Source organism: Peromyscus californicus, unplaced genomic scaffold (genome assembly GCF_007827085.1).
Source record: "Peromyscus californicus insignis strain IS unplaced genomic scaffold, ASM782708v3 Scaffold_8__1_contigs__length_139910024, whole genome shotgun sequence".
NCBI lineage: Eukaryota > Metazoa > Chordata > Mammalia > Rodentia > Cricetidae > Peromyscus > Peromyscus californicus.
In genome coordinates this window covers 74,987,508-75,008,834 of record NW_026294606.1, presented here as the reverse complement: position 1 = coordinate 75,008,834, position 21,327 = coordinate 74,987,508, and the positions used below count along the sequence as shown (strand labels likewise).

Genomic DNA, 21,327 nt, shown 5'->3' with positions numbered 1-21,327 from the left:
ATAGCTATAAAAATTAGATAGATCTCAAATAGATAACTTAATGATGCATACCAGGGTGCTATAAAAACAAGAAGAGCAGATACTCCAAAGCAGTCAATGTAAACAGATAATAATGGTCAAGACAGAAATTAATAAATGGGAGACTAAAAGTATAATATATAGAATATATTGACTATATAGAACCAATCAGTGAATTGGTTCTTTGAAAAAAGATAAACAAGATGGTAAACTCCTAGATAAATTAGCCAAAAGAAAGATGTTCCAAAGTTAGACAATTAGAGGTGAAAGGGATGGGAATTTCAATAGATTCCAATGAAATCCAGAGGATCAGTAAGTAATACCTTGAAAATTAATATTCCAAAATGCTGTGGATTATGCTCATTGTTAATAAAAAACTGATTGGCTGATAGCAGGACAAGAAGAGATTAAGTGAGACAGCCTGACACAGAGAGAATGATGGGAAGAGGAAAGGTGGAGTCAGTGGAGACACAAGGAAATGTGGAGAAGCAAGATGGGCATGCCGTACTGAGAAAAGGTACCAAGCCACGTGGCAAAGCAATACATAAGAAATATTGGTTAATTTAAATGTAAGAGTTAGCTAGTAATAAGCCTGAACTATCAGCCAAGCATTTATAAGTAATATAAGCCTCTGAGTGGCTATTTGGGAATTGGCAGGAGGGAAAGAAACATCTGTTTACACCAAAATACTTAGAGAACCTAGAAGAAAAAGATAAACTCCCATGCACAATATGACATACAAAAATTAAATCAAGAAGATATATACAAAACAAGCACATCCACAGCAAGTAATGACATTGAAGCAATAATAAAAACTCTTCCAATAAAGAAAACCCTAAGTACACACTGGAAGGATTCATTGCAAAATTTTACCAAACCTTTAAGGAAGAGTTAACATCATTGCTTTCCAAACTGTTCCATAATAGAAACATTGCCAAAGTCATGCTATGGAGTCAGCATTATGCTAATATCAAACTGAAAATGGACACAACCACAAAAAGAAAACTATAGACTAAATTCCCTAAGGAGATATTAATAGGGGTGAACATTATCAACAAAATTTCTGCAAGCCAAATTCACTAAGCCAGTACACCATGAACACGTTGGTTTCATTCTAGAGATGGGAAGACAGGTCACCATAGACAACTCAAGAAATGTAACACAGCACATGAACTTAAGAATTGAAATCACTGAAAAATCATTATATTTCAGTAGAAGCAAAAAAGGCCTTTAACAAAGTCCATCACATGTCCTTCTCTTGGAATAAACAAAACCTCAAAGAAACTAGAAGTGGTAGGTATGTATTTGAACATCATAAACAATACCTATGACAAACCTATAACTAACATATTAAATGAAGAAAATTGTAAGGATTTGTTTTTAAATCAGGAATGAAGCAAAGCTGTCCAATCAAATGCTCAAAGAGCAATAAGACAAGAAAAAGAAATAAAACAGATATAAGCTGGAATGGAAGAAGAAAAATTACCCTCATTTGTAGACAACATGATCATATCCTTAAACGGTCTAAAGAGTCCACAAAAAAAACCGTTTAGGTCTGATAAATATTTTCACTGAAGTAGCAAGATGCATAACTAATATCAGAAAACTACCAGCTCTTCTATATTCCAAGAACAAATCTGGCAAAAAGGAAATCAGTAAGCTAATCTCATTTGTTACTTCAGCAAAACAAACAGAAAATACTTCAGGATAAGTATAACCAAAGAGGTAAAAGACCTCTACAATGCAAACTTTGAGAAACTGAAGGAATTAAGTAAAATGCTAAAAGATGAAAAGATCTCCATAATCATGGATGGGCACAGTTGATTGTGAAATGGCCTATTACCAAAAATAATCTACAGATTCAACACAATCCCCATAAAAATCCCATTGACATTCTTTACCATATTTGGAAAAATAATCCTAAAATTCACGTAAAAAGAGAAATGAGCCCAAACAACAAATAAGATAGAAGCACAAAAACCAAGACATTAAAACCTCAAATTACATCACAGGGCCACAGTAACAAAACCTGTAAGGCAACTGCACAAAAATAAGCATAGACTAATAGAATAGAACAAGGGTCTCAGAAATAGCCTCAGCAGCTGCAGACACCTACTTTTTAAAAAGGGTGTCAAAAGTGAGATGAGCTCTTGAAATGATGCCGGGGGAACTGTATTTCCACACGTACATCAATAAAAATAGATTTCTATGTCTTACCTACCCCAAATCAGTTTACACTTGATCAAAGATATAAGACCTGCAATTCTGAAACAACTAGAAGCAAAACATGTTAACACACAGGCACAGCAAAGCCTTTATGTAAAGGACTCCAACTCACAGGAAATAACCCTATAAATTGACAGGTAGGTTGCATGACACTAAAAGGTTCTGCACAGCAAATAAAATGAGACAGTCTACAAATTGGGGGGAAAATTGCCAACTATACATTAGAAAGGGATTAATATCTACACTCCACAGAGAACTGTAGAACTTCAACCCCAAATATAAATCAACCAAGAAATAGGCTAACGAATTGTATAAACAGTTGTCAAAAGAATAAATTTATGCTATTTGGAAGATATGGAATGGTCATTATGCTAAACAACATAGGTAGACTCAGAAAGATAAAATAACTCTCACGTGTGGGGTTTAGATTTAAATTTATATAAACATGCAGGTGCCTATGTGTGTTCATGTGAAAAACAAATGTAGAAAGAGGGCTATGATGGGAGGGAGAAGAAGTGTACATGAAAGCAGGTGAGGGTTGAAGGGAGAACAATGGAATAGAAGGCATGGAAAAGCAGGAGGGAGGAGGTGGAGGGATGAGGGGGATCAGCAAGAGGGCAGTGGGGGAAAGGAGATCAATGTATTATGAAAATGTTACAATGAAATCTAATAATTTGTATGCCACCTATAAACATTTAAAAAAAACTGAAATATAAAAATTTAAAGGAAGTAAATATAGAGACACCAGATAAATTTAAATAGCATAAGAAAATTCGGCAATTAAATCTATGGCTTAAATGTGAGTTGCTATCCCCACAAAATTCAAGTAACTAAAAAGAACATAAAAATATAACTAGGCACTTATGGAAGAATCAGAAACATGATAAAAAGACTTTATATTGAGGCTGAGGAGATGGTTCTGTTGGTGAGGTACCTGCTGCAAACATGAGAAACCCTCCCCAGAACCCATATATACAAAAGCCTCACATGGCAGTGTACGCTGGTAACCCAATCTTGGCCACAGTGGGGGTTGGAGGCAGGAGGATCCCTGAAGTTCATCTACCAGCCAGGATAATCAAATTGATGGGCTTCTGGTCCAATGAGAGACCCTGTCTCAAAGCACAGGCAGAGATCCATCAAGTAATGACACCTGACCTTGACTTTGGGCCTCTACACACACCCGCATTCATATGTGTATGTACCCCACACATACAGAGAAATACCCACCCCATCCCCACACACATATAATGGGAATGACTGCTGTGTAAAGCGCTGAGCATAGTTCCTGTAACATATTAACCAGTTAGTGAGTTAGCTAATTCTCAAAGTTAATGAGGACTTTTAAAAAGATACTACAAAAGTGGTTCCAATGTCTTTGGTACTTACCTCCATTGTAAAACCGATGACTTTGAAACATTGTTCAATTAGTTCATACTGGGATTTATAGAAACTATTATTCATCATGTCCTGCACTGTTCTGAGGTGGTCATTTTGCAAGTATCTGAAGAAAGTATGAGAGGAAGGATAAAAATCTAAAATTGCATCATCAGGAAAGAAAACATCATCACAGTAGAACCCGGTGTATTACCTGGGCGGCTTGTTTTCAGGCAATTTGTAAAGGGCTAGTTTCTTCTTTTCCGCTAACCCAGCATAAATGTAGTAAAAAATATGAAAATTTTTTTCTCCACTGAAAAAATAAGACATTTTCAGGAAGATGGTTAATAAGGACATTTATTAAGTGTTAAAATGACTCACCAATACTATTGTTAGAATAATTAACAGCTGTTATTGCCCACATGGGCTTCCTTGAACATTGCATTCTGGCTTTGCGTCGCCAATGCCATTATTTTCAACTATCAGCATCATTAGTGGTAGCTCTAAACATCATGACGTTTATGAGTGACTTTCCAGGAATTTTTCTAGGTACCAGGAACACAAAAGGAATGACATAGTCAGAAATGTTTAACTTCTAGGACTCTGTATGTCAGTAGGAATGGCCAGCAAGAGAAATAAGATGCACAGCCTGCCAAGTAGAGGTAAGTGCTAAATTATCTCCATTATCCTCTGCAAGTCCTTGGGTTAGGCATGGTTTTTCCACTTTACATATTCAAGAAACTAAAGCTTAGTGCTCCCCATCTCAAGCAGAATCACAGAACTGATGGCTCTCCTGCATTCAGACCAGATCCATCTGACTGCAGTGGCTACATCTCCTCCATCTTTTAACCTTATTAGGCTCGGCTTCCCCATATATGTGAGGCATCTCTTAATAATTTCTAAGTATGAAGAGTACTCTCCAGGTGCTGGAGAAATTCAGCTAAGGTAGCAGGGATGAGTCTCTGGTTCAGGATGTTCCATAGCATGCTGGTTGGGACCTTAGGGTCCCATGTCCCTCTGCTCCTTTACTCAGAATTCCCCCTCTACAAAACAGAGGAAGAGGCACGTGGCTTCACATTGCTCTCTTTCTAAGTCCCCTTGTGACCATGCTCTGATTTCACCCCGATAACCGCAGTGGCCATCTAGGCAGGGCTGGGATTTGCCTCTCCCTGGCATTCATGTTCTTGTTTTCCTACTCAACTTCCTTATTTTAGGATGTTCCTAAATCCTGATTATCCCTCCTATTGTCACCAGGCTAAAAGTGGGAGGCCCAGGAGTTATGTCCATGTCTCCCTATTCTTCTCCTTTTCCTTCTTCTTCCAGTTAGCATAAAACTTAACCTTTCACAAATCTCTAGCCATTTCCACAGTGGTTGAGTCATTAGACTACAGTACTACTGTGGATTTTCTCCTCCATGACACCATGGCGGTGGTCTGACTGGGCTTAGGGTCCCTTTCTGTCATTGTTCTCCAGACATAAATGCCAAAGCAGCTTGTCACCCTCTTGCTCCCTGTGAATTTCACCACTTCACAGTGGTGTCCATCGGGCTTAGGGGCCAATGAAAGAGTTAGAAAATGAAAGCTAACTATCAGGTTGATACTTTTATCTGAACAAGAGAATTTGTTTTAAAGCTTTTCCACATGAAGACCATGAAAACAGAGATGTCATACTTTTTAATGTGTAGTTCTACATAAATTGTTTTACCAAAAATATCAGAAAGGTCTTTGAAACTCTCCTACTTCTTTCTCTAGTACACTCTTGATGGAGACAGAAAATTTTCTTTTTGGATATTATTATTGTTGTGGTTGTTATTTTTGAGGGGTCTGACTATGTCCCCAAAGTTAGCCTGCATTCACAATACATCTGCCTTAGCCTCTACAATGCTTGGGATTAAAGCATGCATCACCATACCTAGCCTTTTAAAATGATTTACTCTTCCATTATATGGAAATTTTCCTTAGAATAAATGTTAACTGAAGCATATGTGTGTAGATATGCAAAGGTTTTGAAGGTTAGATTTTCCACAGGTATAGGGATAGCTTGAAGGGAGAGAGACTACAGGAAAAACACAGGGGTGGGATGAGTTCAGTTGAAATGAAGTAAAAGACATGTGGGTGATCAAAACAGAAAAGCAAACTCAGGAGAGAGTAAAACGTACATATTTGGGTGCTGATTTCACAGAACTAAATGAAATCATGCTGTCAAAGAGGTTGTGAAATGACAGCAGAGAGCAAAAGGAAAACTCCTCAATGACAAATCTTGGTAAGTATATATTTTAAGAATGGATGGATGAATTTATGAGAAGAAAATGTATCACACAGAAAGGAGAGGAAATTGGGAGGATCCAGGCAGCGGAAGAAGAAGACGGGGTTTTAAGGCTGGCTGCTGACCCAAGCATGGACATAATCTTTACTGTAAACCTTTTGACTTAAATTAATTTTGAGCAGCGTAGAGATGGAGTCAAGGGCCTCGGGCATGCTAGGTAAGCACTATGCCGCTGAGATACACCCAGCCTGCACATCCTTCCGCCATCTGTCGCTTGTTGCAGACACCACCGAGACGTCAAGAAGTCTACTACAGACCACCTCGTATTTAGCAGAAGGAACCATTAAGACATGAAAGTGGCTGGGGGACTTACTGGGGTGAAGGAAGGGTGCAGGGTGAGTGTGACCAGAATGCATTATACAGTGGTATGAAACTGTCAAAGAATACATTAATTTTTTAAAAGTTAGAACAAAACCATAAGCTTGGTTCAGTTCTCATCTATCCAGCACCACCAACACTAAAGCTTCTCTAGGATTAGCACACCATGTAATTTATTTGCTTTCTTCTCTGGGCACCACATTGATGGCTCTGCATGTCACCTCTTAAAGCACTTCGATGATGCAATGTGTAATTAGTGAAGTGACTCATAAATGTAGACACGCAAATTGAGCAGATTTCTCTACCATTATCAGTTTACATGTACCGAGACTATAATTTTACAAGGCCTGGAGTTACTACGGGAAGTGCACTGACCTTCAGCAAATAGACAACCAGAGAGTTAAAGCAACACAAAAAAACCTAGCTCCAAAGGCTACTTGTCTCGGGTCGTGCCCCAAACCACATCAAATATGCCCTTCAAGACTGAGTGTCACATAGCACACATGCTGTTCCCAGGTCAGTGCTCTCAGGACAAATGCAGGGTCTCAGTGAAGTACAAATGGTGTTTCTCTGACCCCAGTTCTACTGTTTTTTTTTTTTTAACTGATCCTCAGCTATTTTTTTTTGGAGTTCTACTCTACCACTTGTATGAATGAATGCCCTCAGGGTGATTTTATGTGGGTTCAGTGGCCTTGAACTGTGAGGATTCACCATGAAACAAAAGTTCCTAATACCTTCTAAACTGTGGCAAAATCCTCAGTAATGTGGTTTAACTCATCCGTGACACCTCTGAATCTTTGCTGAAGATGCCAGAAGGCTGATGATAAGGCTTTGCATAACCAAAGCTCCACAGCACATACATACAGCAACAGTATTATCAGTTTTATTTTGTTCAGTTAGAACTTCTTCCCCATGGGCACCACGTCTCTTCCATCTTTCTCCTTGTGATTTACCATCTCATTCTCAGCAGCTGAACTCATCTCTCATTTTCCTAAGAGACTAGACTGAATGACAATGGGTTTGAATCAAGGCACAAAGAATTCTTAGGAAATCATGAACTAATGCGCCCTCCCTAAATCTTAGTTATCTTTAAGTCTCCTGTATTGTATGTAGCACACATAGACATTCAGTAAATACTCATCAAGTAGATGAGTGAATTAATTAATTAATTAATTAATATGGGGCTTGGAAGCTACCCAGAGAACAAGGTTCAAACTTCAGCTTTTGGCATTGATTGGCTTGTTCTCTCAGTCTGTTTCCTCTTGTGTGAAAGAGACAATACAGCCAGTAAGAGACACAAAGGCAGTGATGTGCTTAGCACAGTGCCCCACTGGCCCATAACAGAAGAGAACACGCCTGCCAGTTTGTTTATGACTCTTAGGGAGTCTTGTAAAGGGCTGATGTGGGAGAGTCATGCAATCAATGCTTGCTGAACTCTAGTCGCAACAGAAGGAAACTCGCAGATAGAGCTATAATTTATATTTATGAGAATTATCCAGCATTGTCTCCAATGTGCTCATTTTCTCTCAAGCAGCCTCCTTTTAAATATCTTGCCTTAAAATCGCCTGCATTTAACAAAGGGCTTAAGTCACAGCTATTAGTTCGCCATCACGACAAAGGCACTCTAAAGATAAAAGCAGTCAGAGACTGAGGCGGGCAGAACCAGGCAGAGGAAGTGGAAGGAAAAAAATCAATCCTCTTAAAAGAAAGGGTAGGCTCGTTAAAAAAGATACATGTCTGCTCTGGTTCCTCCCTGCTTCCCAGATTGGCTCTCCAAGCCTCTCTGCTTTGTTTATGACCCCCAACTCCCAGCACTCAGCTCTGCAGACTGCAGGACCCGAATCCCTTGTTCTCTGGCTTGTGGAGAGAGGAGGTAAGTGAAGGATCTATCTAGTCACAGTCTATTAGGTAGAGGATGCAGTCTTCTGGGCCTACAGGCAGCCCCCGTTCTCAGCTGTGGCTGTCCTCAGGCTCTGTGATGCTTTCTTTCCCCTGGTCCCCAAAGCCTTGGGGTACAAATGGTTTTTTGCCCTTGTTAATCTGGACTAACTATTCAGCCTAGGCTAAGCATTCATTCTTGATTCTTTGATACATATTATATCTTTGTAAATAGGGTTTTCAGTTAAACCCTTTGAACTTGTTCTTTCTTCTTCATAATCATGACTGATAGTCTACTGAAATTCATAATTAAAAAAAAACATACCTACGGAGCTGGGAAGAGGCTCAATGGGGAAGAGCGCTTGCTGTATGAGCATGAGAATTTAAATTTGAATCCCCAAAACACACATAAGAAGCTCCCCTGTAGACGAATGTTTTTGGGTCCCACCTGGCCCGCGGTCCGGGCAAATCTTTCCCACTCATGTCCCCCAAGTAAACACAGAGGCTTATATTAATTAAAACTGCTCAGCCATTAGCTCAGACCTACCGCCGACTAGCTCTTACACTTAAACTCAGCCCATTTCTGTTCATCTATATGTTGTCACGTGTTCCATGGCTTTACTTCTATCCCATTACATGTTGCTCTTTGGGTGGCTCGCTGGTGTCTCCCGACTCAGCCTTCCTCTTTTCAGAATTCTCCTTGTCTGTTTATCCCACCTATACTTTCTGCCTTGCTACAGGGCTCATAATGCTATAAACACTCAAAGGATGCAGGGGGAGGGGCAATCCTATTCCTCAGTGGTGCAGACACTAGAACATTGCACCCACTGAAGCAAATGACTCTCATTCATGCTTAAGCAGGCAACCCAAAACACAGTGGGTCTCACACATACACACACAAGACATGAACACTGGAGGGGCACTGGGAAGAAGAAAGACTTTGGTGAGAGTGAAAGGGATAAGAGAGAATAATGGGAGGCTTTGATCACAGAATGTTATATCCATGTGTAAAATTGTAAGCAAATTCTTAAGAGAGTAAAAATGACAAATAGGATCATAAAAATACGCATAAAATGAAAAAGCTATTCTATAGAAATTACAAAGTAATTGGTGCTCCAATTTCATCTGAGTTGTAGTTCAACCCAACGGCAAATTGAGGCCTTTGAAGTGCTTTTCCCTATGAGTAATGTAGTAAAACTAGAATAGTTTCTTAGGTCATTCGGGAGACAAAGAAGTTTATGGGAATACATAGCATGCCTTAAATATTATCCTAACTGTGCTGTTTTTTGAACACATAATATTTGAATAATCATTAAGGGATTATTTTTATGGCTACAAACCCAGGGTTTCAGTGTGTAATTCCAGAAGGTATTAGTCTCATGGTATTCAGGATGAGTGATGTTCTGACCCATAATTCCATATAATATGCGGGAATGATGTGCCTTGACATTGTGCGACATGGTGGCCCCACTGAAATATCAGCAGGTTATTCTCACATAGTTCTTCACCCCATTGAAGGTGAGGCTAAAACTGCTTTGAGAGAATAAAGAGTTCCAAGGTATGGTTGTATATATACAAGTGTAAGACTGTGGGTCCCTCTATGTCCAGGTGGCAAACATATGAGCCTACATCATTCTGGGCCTTGTTCACACATCAGTAATGCCATTTGCCATTCATTAAATATCTTCAATTCACTAGATGCTGTTTCCAGTCTTTGCAACCATCAACACGGCCATTATAACCTTTACTGGTGTTCAGGCATGCCCAACCTTTTGACATTGGGACACAACAGTGTCATCTACAAAGTTCATGTTATACAATCAAGTTACAAAATGGAATCTGTAAAACACCTCACAATGTTTTAAGTATGTTTGTGATTTGTGATGGGCTGCACTCACAGATGTCCTTGGCTGCACTGACAGCATTCTTATTAGGTATCGTTCACTATGCTAAATCCTCTACTACAAGAACTATCTTAATGGACAGGGATGCATGAATGTTTTTCTACCTTAAAGTTGAAAAAAAATGGGATCCAGAGATGTTAAGTAAACTGCCTTGAATCACATATACAGTAAGTTACAGAGTCAAGATTCTATGAGGGTCTTAAAATTTAAATGTCATACTCTGGGTAGACTCACCCATCCAAAGTCCACCATGTAAAATTGTATTTATCAGGTTTGGGTTGTACAGAACTCACCTAGCATGCACAAGGCCTTGTATTTGATCCTTAGCATCATGAAAGATGTATCAACAAGAGCTGACGTTCCTATAAATTTAGCTGACATGTTACTGGAATGAAGGCGTGTTTAACATGAAATCGGCATGGGAGATTCTAACTTTACACTTGGAGTGGAGGGAGGGGGAAGTGGCGGTGCGGTCAGGATGTGTTGCATGAGAGAAGAATAAATAAAAGATAATAAAACCAGTAGGGTACAAATCCAACAGGTAACTCTAATTCCCTCGTAAGAATATCAAGGATATTTTAAAGTCATTAAACAGTGAAAAGATTTTGTCATTTAGTTACAAACTGCCAAAAGGAACTCACTCAATCAAATATCAAAACAACATGAGTCATATTGATGACTTAAAATCAACTAGTAATAAAAATAGCCCTACAGCTGAACATTCCTGAATGTTTTATTTGGCCCTTCTTATGTAAACACAGGAAGAAGAAAATACAAATATCTATGTTTATTTAGAAAAAGAAAGATAGTTGTATTTAAAAGAGAAGCAGAGTCCACTCTTTTTAATTAAGTTGCTCATTGATTTTTGCCTGGAGACATAAGGTTTTCCTGCTTTCTCTTTTCCACTATGCCAGTACCTCCTTGGTAGTAGCAAAATTATTAGGTTATTTATTAGTTCCTCTATCAGATCCTAATATACATGAGAATAAAGCACTGGTGAAGGGTCTGATTACCTCCAATAGGAAGTGCCTTACACACAGTAGGTTATCAATAAACTGAGGAGTTAGAAAGAGCTTTAGCTATATAACACTGTTCTTGCACATATTACTCAGAAACTAAGGTGTGTCTCATATGCACTTACATGGCTTGGTGAATGACACGAGATTTCTCCAGAAGGTATTCAGAAATCTGTGCCCCTACAACAGCTCCAGAAGAGGTAAATTTCATTTCTAAGTATTTTCCAAATCTGCTGGAATTGTCATTTATAATAGTGCAGGCGTTGCCAAAGGCTTCAACCAAATTGTTCATTTGTAAAATCTTCTCTTGTAGGGTTCTGTTATTAGCCTGGGTAATAGAGATAATAGAGATGTCAAGATAGAAAAAGCAGTATAAAATTAATTAGTCTCTAATAAGATGCCTCTTTTTGATAAGTACTTTATATAAAGACAAAAACATAGATGAGCATATTTTTGGTACACTGCCAGATGCTACAATGGGACCCATAACCTCCTCTCATACATGCATTCACTCACTTTCTTAGGAACAGGGGAAGAGACATATATACAGTTCTGTGTATGACACAGCCTGAAAACACATCCTATAGGCAGTATGTATAACGTGCACCCTCTCACTTTAAACATAGATATTGGCCTGGGACTACATCTAATCCTTTCCAAAACCAAATCTACGTTCCTTGTGTCTACAGATGCTTCTAAGCATGAAAGTAAGAGAATAAAGCTATCTTGTAAATTCAGAAGTGGAGAGAACAAGTCATAAACAGTTAGAGTAGCTCATCATAGTGGATGGTAAGAATGGAATCGCTAGCTAGGTCATAGCCTGCCTGGTTGCCCACCTACTCATCTCACACCATCTCTTAGAAAAGCATGTCCACATCCTGTCCCCTTAGAGCAATAGTTCTCAACTTTCCTATCCTGCAACCCTTTAATATAGTTCCTCATATTGTGGTCACCCCCAACCATAAAATGATTTTGTTGCTACTTCGTAACTGTAATTTTGCTACTCTTACAAATCATAATGTAAATACATGATACACAGGATATCTGAAATGCAGCCCCCAATGGGGTTGTGACTCACAGGTTGAGAACCACTACCTTAGAGGGTCAGGGGTAAAAGTCACTCTCATCTTGGTGAAAATTAGCTAAAGGAGATTATCTTCAGTGTTAAGCTTAGAACCTTGCTGAGACCACCTGAGTTAAGGGTGAGGATGTTTTCAAGTTGAGAGAGAATAGTAGTACTCAGAACACAGGAGGTGCTGGATCTGAGTTGATTAAAGGGGCTATCATAGTGAGGCTGAGAAGCTATACAAAGATTTTCAAGTATAAAGAAGCAGTAAGGGGCAAGAGAAGAGAACTTGGACACTGGGACAAAACTGACTCTGTCAAACATTTTTTTGAGCTGCTTCTACCTATGACAAGGCAAGAGAGTATTGTCATCTACCCATATTAAATAGCCTTGACCTGCTAAGTGAGGACCAGAGGACTGCAAAGGAAAATTCCATCCACCAGGCATCTTATTTTGCATCTATTAAATCTTTACCAAGGACAAAAGTAAAAAAAAAACAAGACTAGACAAGGGCAGAATTGGCTCTGAGTACACACACACACACACACACACACACACACACACACACACACACACACTCAATCAATCAAATCCCATGTTAAGATCTAGAACAAGGTAAAGATTAAATTAACAAATTTGCTCACATCTACAGAGAAGCATCCACACACATCTACTCTAGTACTGAAAACCTCTATTGGCTCAGAAATCAAGACAGATTAGCAGGGCCCTTGCAGAAAGCACCTGTGTCAATTAATTTCTATGCTTATATCTTAGTAGGCTGAATCACACTGTCCCCCTTTCCATTTTATATTTCATTTCAATGTCCTCCAAACCCCTTAAAATGTTCTTTATTGTAGCAGGAAGCTAATGGCATGGTGACAGGAAGGGACTGACATGAGACCCTTGGTGACAGCACCACCCTGAGGGGCCATGGGAATGGAGGGCAGAGGTCAGAAGAAACCATCACTTTGATGCTATACCAACACATGTGGCAGGATATGATGGAGGAAGTTCACTGAATTTTAACAGAAACATGGAATTCTTTCTTTGCATAATTTTGAAAATAAATTGGGCTCAGGTGATCAGCTGCTTTTGGCTGTGTGGCTTCAGTCTATTGTAATATATAGGTTGTTAGCTCTGGTAGTTTGAATATAATTGGTCCCCATAATCTCATTGGGAGTAGCACTCTTATGAGGTGTGGCTTTGTTGGATGGGTCTTGTTAGAGGAAATGTGTCACTTTGGGGGTGGACTTTGAGGTTTTCTATGCTCAAGATACCAGCCAGTGTCTCAGTTGACTTCCTGTTGCCTGCAATGTATAGGACTCTCAGCTACTACTCCAGTACCATGTCTGCCTATACACCATCATGCTCCCTGTCATGATGATAATGGACTCAACCTCTGAACTATAAGCAAGTCACCCTGATTAAATATTTTTTATAAGCATTTCCATGATCATGGTGTCTCTTTACAGCAGTAGAAACCATAACTAAGACATTAGGTATGTATCAGACAAGTTTTTTGTTTTCTTATGTTATTGGTGATAGAATCCAGTGCTTAACAATTTGCAGGTGAGTACTTTACCACTGAGGGGCAATCATAACCCTATAACGTATCTAATTTTTGAGCTTATTAATAAAGTCACTATAAATAGTTGTATGTACATGGATTTTTATTTTCTTGATAGTTATCAGTAGGATTACTGGATTGCATGTCAAATGTAGTTTCCCTGTTTAAGAAGCATGAAAGCCATTTTCCAAAGTGATTGTGATGTCTTCCTACTGCTGATACCAGTCACCACTTTGCATTTACACTAACAACAGAAAAGAGTCCCAGCTGCTCTAGGTCCTTGGCAACACTTCATCTTCTCAGATTCTTAAAAACAGTTTTTAGCCAGTTTAATAGGCGTTTTAAGGTATCTGAAGTCTTAATTTGTATTTTCCAGGTGAGGAATGAACAACTTTTGATTAGTTGCCATCTATATGACACTTTTGGAGGTGGTCATTTCTTGTCATTTAATTTCTTAATATTGAGTTCAAGACATTTTCATATTTCTATATCTTTATTAGTCATGTAATTTGCTAGCATTTTCTCTTGGATGAGGCTTATGTCAGTGTTTGCTTTAATTTTTAACAATACATTAGCGAATAGGAATTGAATTTTGGTAGAATCAAAGTTTTCCTTTTATGAATTGTGTATTGCGTTGTATCTAAGATGTCTTTCATTAATTTAAGATCACAATAAACTTCACTATTTTGCTTATAGTTTGTGGTTTTCCATTTATATTTAGTATCCATTTTGAATGAACTTTCTATAACATGTGAGGTTCAGACTGAGGTTGATGTGTCTGCGGGGGCACATGCAATTCTTCAACACTATTTGTTGAAAATTATCTATTAATTGACTAACCATCTTTGACAAAAAATAAATATGTGTAGACTCAATCTGTTCCATGAGTCTTTCTGTTGTCATTCCTTAAAGTCACACTTCATTGCTACAACCTTGTAGTAAGTCAGAAAGAACAAAGGACACAGTGCTCCAACCTTGTTCTTTTTAAAAATTGTTTGGTTGTTATGGTTCCTTTGCCTTGTCATACCAACTTTTTCGACTCGGCCTGCTAGTTTTCATTAAAAACTACTTCTAAAGAAGTGGAAGGAGGGCAAGGGGGAACAGCAGGATACAGTTATCTGATAGGCAAAATGGAAAAAGGGAGCCTTTTTAGAGAGAGAAGGAGGTAAATACAGAAGGAAGGAGGTGAGTAAAATAACAATAAGGAAGCCTGAAAAGCTGCAAGAATTCATACTATTAACTATTTACCTTAAAAAAATCTATAATACACATAATTATATATATATATATATATATATATATATATATATATATATATATATAGTTTTAACGAACTTTCCTCTTCTGGGTTGATGGTGCTCCCTTCAAGAGCCAAAGATCACCTAACATAAACCTCAACACCAGACATGAAAAGCTCTTTTTTGACTTTTTGTCCAGGGCTGTTCAAGAGACTCCCAAACATTACAGCCTATTGTTGTTGTCCTTGGTTTCCCCCTGAGAAGTGGAAGGTAAGTCTCCATTGCTAAGGACATCATGCACTTGAGAAACAGGGTCCAGAGGTGTCTGAAGTGGAAATGACCTGAATGCCTCTTCCCTGAGGACTAGCTCTCATGGTACCAGAAAGCACAATGCAAGCCTCCAAAGGAAGGAGGTAACCAACAGTCCTACCCAGCCATGATGCCTATAAACCACATTAACGACCAGCATGGCATGATAACCTGAAGGGCACAGAAGTGGGATACATACCAACAGCTTTCTAGTTGGACTTAAGACCCACTCAACAGAAGAGAAACCGTGCCTGGTATTGGAAACCTAGCTAACTTCTCAGTACAAACGAAGACATCATCATTGGAGGAGAATCTGCAACCACTAAGCTACTAAACCAGCATAATCCCTAACAACTGTATAAAAACGTTTGTCCTTACACTCACAGATAAGTGTGGTACTCACGCCTCTATTCTATTTGCAGCAGATAGAGACCGTTACAGAAAACCACAACCCATCAAAATGCTGAGTGGTGGAGCCCAGTCCCAGTGGACATATCTACAAAACACTCCCACACCTAAGGCTTAGGGAACATTAGAGAAGAGGGGGCAGGAAGCTGATAAGAGCCAGAGGATTAGGGAGTTTTCTGTGATGTTGTGTCTCCTAGTAACGTCAGAAGCTACATCCATGAAGTCTCACCAGCATGACTGCCCGAATGTGAGGTGAACAAGGATGACGCCAATGGACATGCCAAAGTGAATGGGGAGAAGCCAAATGATGATGATGATGATGATGATGATGATGATGATGATGATGATGAAGATAACATTTAATTTGCTGTGCAAAACCCCCACTTCTATGATTTTTATTGTAATCTCATTGAATCTGAAGATGGTTTCGTGGAGGTTTAGCATTTTAGGAATTATTAGTTATGTCTACAAGCATGGTGCACCTGTTACTTATTTTTTACATTTTAATCTCCTTCAGATTTTGTATTATCTAAATCTACACAGTTCTTATTTTTTTTAGTGCTTTATACATGACATGATTGAGCTTTAATCTGTAACTGAATATGGTTACTGAAGTATTCACTTAGTGCACTGAGGCTACAGAGAGGAAATGACACATAAAGGCTTGACACCTAAGAGTGAGGAAAATTGGAGAAGTGCCAGAAGAGGGCACATGCATTTTAAATAAATATATATTTATTTATTTTATGCATGCAGGTGTTTTGCCTGAACGTAAGGCTATGTACCATGTGTGTGCAGTGACCTTTGAGGCTAGGTGAGGACATTGGATTCCCTGAGTCTGGAGTTACAGAAGGTTGTGATCTACCATGCAGGTGCTGGGAATTGAACCTGGGTCCTCTGGAAGAGCTGTCAATGATCTTAACCACTGAGCTCTCTCCCTCCCATTTAATGTATTTTAAAACTCATAACAATTGTGTTTCATCATTTCCATGGATTATCAAGTACGAGAGTTAATGAATACTAAGATAACCAGGTATTTGAAATACACAAATACTTCTGTTAGAACAGGAAAAAAAATAATTCTACCTTTCCAAGCACAGTGAGGTGTTGAACCAGAAGATGAGCACTCTCTGTCTTCCCAGCACCACTTTCTCCAGAAATAACGATGCACTGCACAGGAAAGAAAGGACTCCATGAGAGGACTGCATCCTCAGGAAACTCAGTGGCTCTCAACAAAGTAAGGGATGTGGGAAGCCTGCCTTACCTGGTCTGAGTTATATGTGACCATAGACTGGTATCCCAAATCAGCCATCGCAAAAATGTGAGGTGGGTTGGCAGTTCTCTTTGCTCCAATATACAACTTAGAAAGCTGAAGTCAAAGTGAATAAACCTTATAGAGTTTTTTTTTTGTCTTGTGTCTGTTTTTATTTAATGTGCAGATTATTTACATATAGAGTTCTATTTTTGGAAGCAAAAGGTTTTAAAAAAAATCTGAGTAAAACATTATCCACACATGCTTTTCATATATATATAATATATATAATATATATATTATATATAATATATATAAAATATTGGAATATATATAAAATATGGAATAAATATTATATAATATATATAATATATATATAGTGTGTATACATATCTGTATCTATCTATATCTATATATGAGCCAGCCCATATATGGGATATAATATGGCATGATAGGGTGGTGGCATTTAAATGATTCTACATGCTATTTCCAAAGTAGAACTTAAGGCTTCAATATGTGATTATTTGTTTACATGAAAAACTTTACAAAGAATAGGATCAGTGGTCATTTTTTGACTAATTCTTGGATATGGCAATGTTTAACATCTGACACCTTTTCCCCATACCTTGACTTAGTCTGCATAATCTCACTTGATTTTTGTGAAATTGTACAATTAATTGATAGCAGAATTTGACTAACTCTAATCTTGTTTTTTAATAGCCTGGGCCATTGCTGGTAAACATATCATTATCCTGTACATTTTAGGTTGGCATTTAAATGAGCTATTAGGCACAATATTAAATAATGTCCTAGAGTACACAGATAGCTAAAGGACAATAGGTCTAATTAAAAATGAAAAATAGTCTTGTTTAATTCCATATTTAAAGCTTTAGTGGCTGAGTAATTGATAATTAAACACTTTTACTCATAAAGCATACATTGTATGATAGTAATGAACCAATTAACATGTTAAAAGGAATTCAAAATCTTACAATGACAAATTTTACAGCCATATGTATCTTACATACAAACAGTATAACTATGTTTTGACTCTCCAATGCTCAATTTGCAAACAGACATTAAGTATACTCATTTTTAGACATCATTTGGGGATAGGTTATTACTAGCAAAACTGCATGTAATTCACAATCTCATATATTTTTGGGGAAAAAATGACCGTAATCAGTACCTATATTGATTTCATATATTTTTCCTATGTCTATGTCTGTTTGAGTGATAAATATGTAACAGTTTTCTCCAAGTGCTGGGTAATATTTTCGCTGGCATCCACTTAAATTAAGAATATGACTACTAGAGTTATTGGTACAAAGGGAATGTAAGCCTCACGCATACCTTTGTGGAATAAAGACCCAGACTCTGAAAAGGGTTAAGTGCAATGAGTATGTCTCCCACATAGATGTAGATCTGATCTCTGGAATAACACTTCTCAAGGTGTTCAGATACTGTGTTCTGCAGCAAAATAAAACAATTTCCCTCAGGTCAGTTTCAGTCAGGTATGGCAGCACAGGTTTTGAATCCTAGTACGTAGGATGGGGAGACAAGAGGACCCCAAGTGGTCAAAGATAAATAAGAAGAGTCTGGGATAGGGAGAAGAGAAGAAAAGAAAATAATTCGTGTTTAACTACACTTTAAAAACTAAACAGGAATTAATAAAAAATATCTGGAATCTTGACTAAGGATTAGAAAGAGATACTAATAGCAAACAAAATGCCGTCATGCTTGTAAACCTTGCTTGTAAATCATGCTTGTAAACTTGAAAGGTAATTTTTTTTTTGGTTTGGAGAGATAAAGAGGAATATCATTTTTAAAACATCTTGTATTTTTTTGACATACGGTCTTACTATGCAGCCCTGGCTGGCCTCACTGTGTCTCACTATGCAGAAAGTCTGGCTTGGAACTCACAGGGCTCTTACAGCCTCTGCCTTGGGAATGCTGGAACTAAGGGTATGCACTGCCATGCCCACTTGAAATGCCAGTCTCAAGTGCACTTTACAAAGGATATACTGTTGCCAGTTATATCTTGTATATTATATCTACATACACTATGTTAAATTATATATCATATAGCCTTCAAGGAAATAAATCAGTGTAGTAGGCGAGATAAAGTAGAATCTAGAAAGGAAAGAGGAAAGTGTGCACGATTTTATTACAATTCGAGGTGATGTAATGGTGCTGTGTCTTCTGCTTAGGGCATGTGAAGTAAAAAATTCAGAAAGTAACCTTTCCAGTTGATCACATGACTGTATGAATTGATTTTAACAGTGCTGCAACCATCACGGGCAGTCCACAACACAAAATAAAAGTAAAAGATCTGAAGTCTCAAAAGGACAAAAATATAAAACCTAGACAACAGATGTACTATATTAATACACTGGTCAATAACATGATTGGTGAAATGTTCACAATTCACAAGCCTAGGTGTTCACAGTACTGGGTGATTTGATAGGAAAGGATTCAGAAAGGTAAGAGCAATTTCTGCCTTACAAATGCTATTTGATTTCAAGATCTGTAATGATCCTGAGGGGTTACTTTGAGAAAGTTGTTTATTTACCCTGAATTTACTGAATGACTGTGTTAATTACCTCTCCACAAATGCTTGATACACAACTCATAAAAAAATGGATTATTTTGGAGGCTTGGGATGGTATTCAATCCCTTGCTTTTGCTTCTGGATAGAGCTATACATCATGGTGGAAACATGTGTCATTTATATCACACAGAGAGAAGGAGTTTGGGGCCAAGGACTAAGACTTTTCACCAGGCTCCATCTTTTAAAGTTTCCACTGTCTCCCAATAGAGGCACAGGGTGGTGACCAAACATTTAACAGTGGACCTCAAAGGGACATTCCGGATGCAAACTACAGCAGATTGCTTCTGTTTAGAATGTCTCTGGGTTTGCTGAATTTCTGAGTAAAATGCTCAGGCTTTAATCAAAAGGATTAAAAACTAAAGTGCTGTTGATCAGACAGGACAGAGGTCTTATCCCGTACTCAATGGAGCCATTTTTTTCTTTAATGACAAGATTTATCTGGAATACAGAGGGATGGGGAGACAGGCCGAGCAGGCGGTTTACTGGCTTGGACCTTCACAAGGAATGTTTGAAATGCTTTTAAGGCAACAAGAACAAGGAGTTTCAAGCACAATGAAATGTCCTCAGTGTGAGCACAAGCTTTGTGATGTGTGAGGAGAACCATGGGTAATAGCCTCGCTCTGGCATCTCGGGCTTCTGTGTCCTGCCACTGAGAGCTGGCAGAGGAAGGAGAAAGTAGAGATGACTCTCTTATGAGGAAATCATACCTTTGAGATTCCCAGAAATGACTGAGAAGAAACATTTGTAACCCAATAACTGATGTTTAGGAGACCTCACTTCTTTGTAAAAATAGGTAAGGGGCCAGAAAGGTGGAAATGTGATATTTTAAAGACAGAAGAGATAAGAAGAGACGAAGTATGAACTAAACTGACCAAGGTAATCCTATTTTGCTTTAGTTCACTCCATTTTGTGCCCTTCACCCAACCTCTCCCCAGCGCGGCTAACCACATCCTGCTGAACAGAACATTCTAGTCAAGCAACACCTGCAGGTTCAGACAGTCCATTGCTGTAATCAACTGAACGTTCAAAACCTTTGTTAACAGCAGCTTTGGAAACTTCTATCACCAGGCCACCTCTGGTATGATGTCATTTGTTCTGGGGCTTTATAAACCCTACCCTGTCTCTCTCCAGGTCAAGAGTCTTCAGCGTGACTCTGCTCTTGACTGCCAGTAATGAAGGCCTCTTAGTGTGTACCTTCTTGAATGCCATTCTTCTGTGTTTTTTGTGGATAGGACATGAGCCAGACATGGTATCTCATGCCTATAATCTCAAGCACATGGGTGGGTGGGTGCAGGAGGATTGATGCAAGTTTGAGGACAGCTTGAAATACATAGTGAGTTCCAAGGCAGCCAGGGCTACATAGGAAGACCCTGCCTCAAAAAATACAGAAAGAGACACATACACAGAGAGAAATACATACACACACAAACATGTGCATGTACACACACCCACATACACACATGGTGGGAGAGAACATATATAATATTACAGATGGTATTTAAAGAATCTTTTGTACACAGCAGTTCTTTAAAAAAAATCTAGAAGGAATGGAGAGACGGCTCTGAAATTTAGAGTACTTGTTGCTGTTACAGTAGACCCAGGTTCTATTCCCAGTAACCACATGACAACCCAGAACCACCTATAACTTCAGTTCCAGAGGAAGTGATGCCCTCTTCTGTCCTCCTCTGTTCATGTCTGTGCACCAGACATGCACACAGTGCACAGACATACAGTAGGCAAACACTCATACATATAAAATACAATAAATAATTCTAAATTTTGTAAAAAAAAAATTAGAATGCTTAAACTTAATCTAA

The 21,327-nt window shown here is 38.4% G+C and overlaps 1 protein-coding gene across 10 annotated transcripts in view; it reads right to left on the bottom strand.

Annotated features, from left to right (window-relative positions):
* Positions 1 to 21,327, bottom strand: part of Myo3a (myosin IIIA) — a 193,919-nt gene that overhangs the window by 84,540 nt on the left and 88,052 nt on the right. For 9 of the 10 annotated variants that reach the window (XR_008215713.1, XM_052728082.1, XM_052728087.1 and 6 more), the window contains 6 exons: positions 18,253 to 18,369; positions 16,912 to 17,016; positions 16,734 to 16,817; positions 11,185 to 11,387; positions 3,833 to 3,931; positions 3,631 to 3,745 (listed from right to left, as the gene is read on the bottom strand). Coding sequence is in view for 9 of the 10 variants with exons in the window: in XM_052728082.1 (XP_052584042.1) it covers positions 3,631 to 3,745; positions 3,833 to 3,931; positions 11,185 to 11,387; positions 16,734 to 16,817; positions 16,912 to 17,016; positions 18,253 to 18,369 (723 nt within the window). In the remaining variant the exon portion in view is untranslated. The remainder of the gene's footprint in view (positions 1 to 3,630; positions 3,746 to 3,832; positions 3,932 to 11,184; positions 11,388 to 16,733; positions 16,818 to 16,911; positions 17,017 to 18,252; positions 18,370 to 21,327) is intronic. The other variant, XM_052728086.1, reaches the window with a different exon arrangement.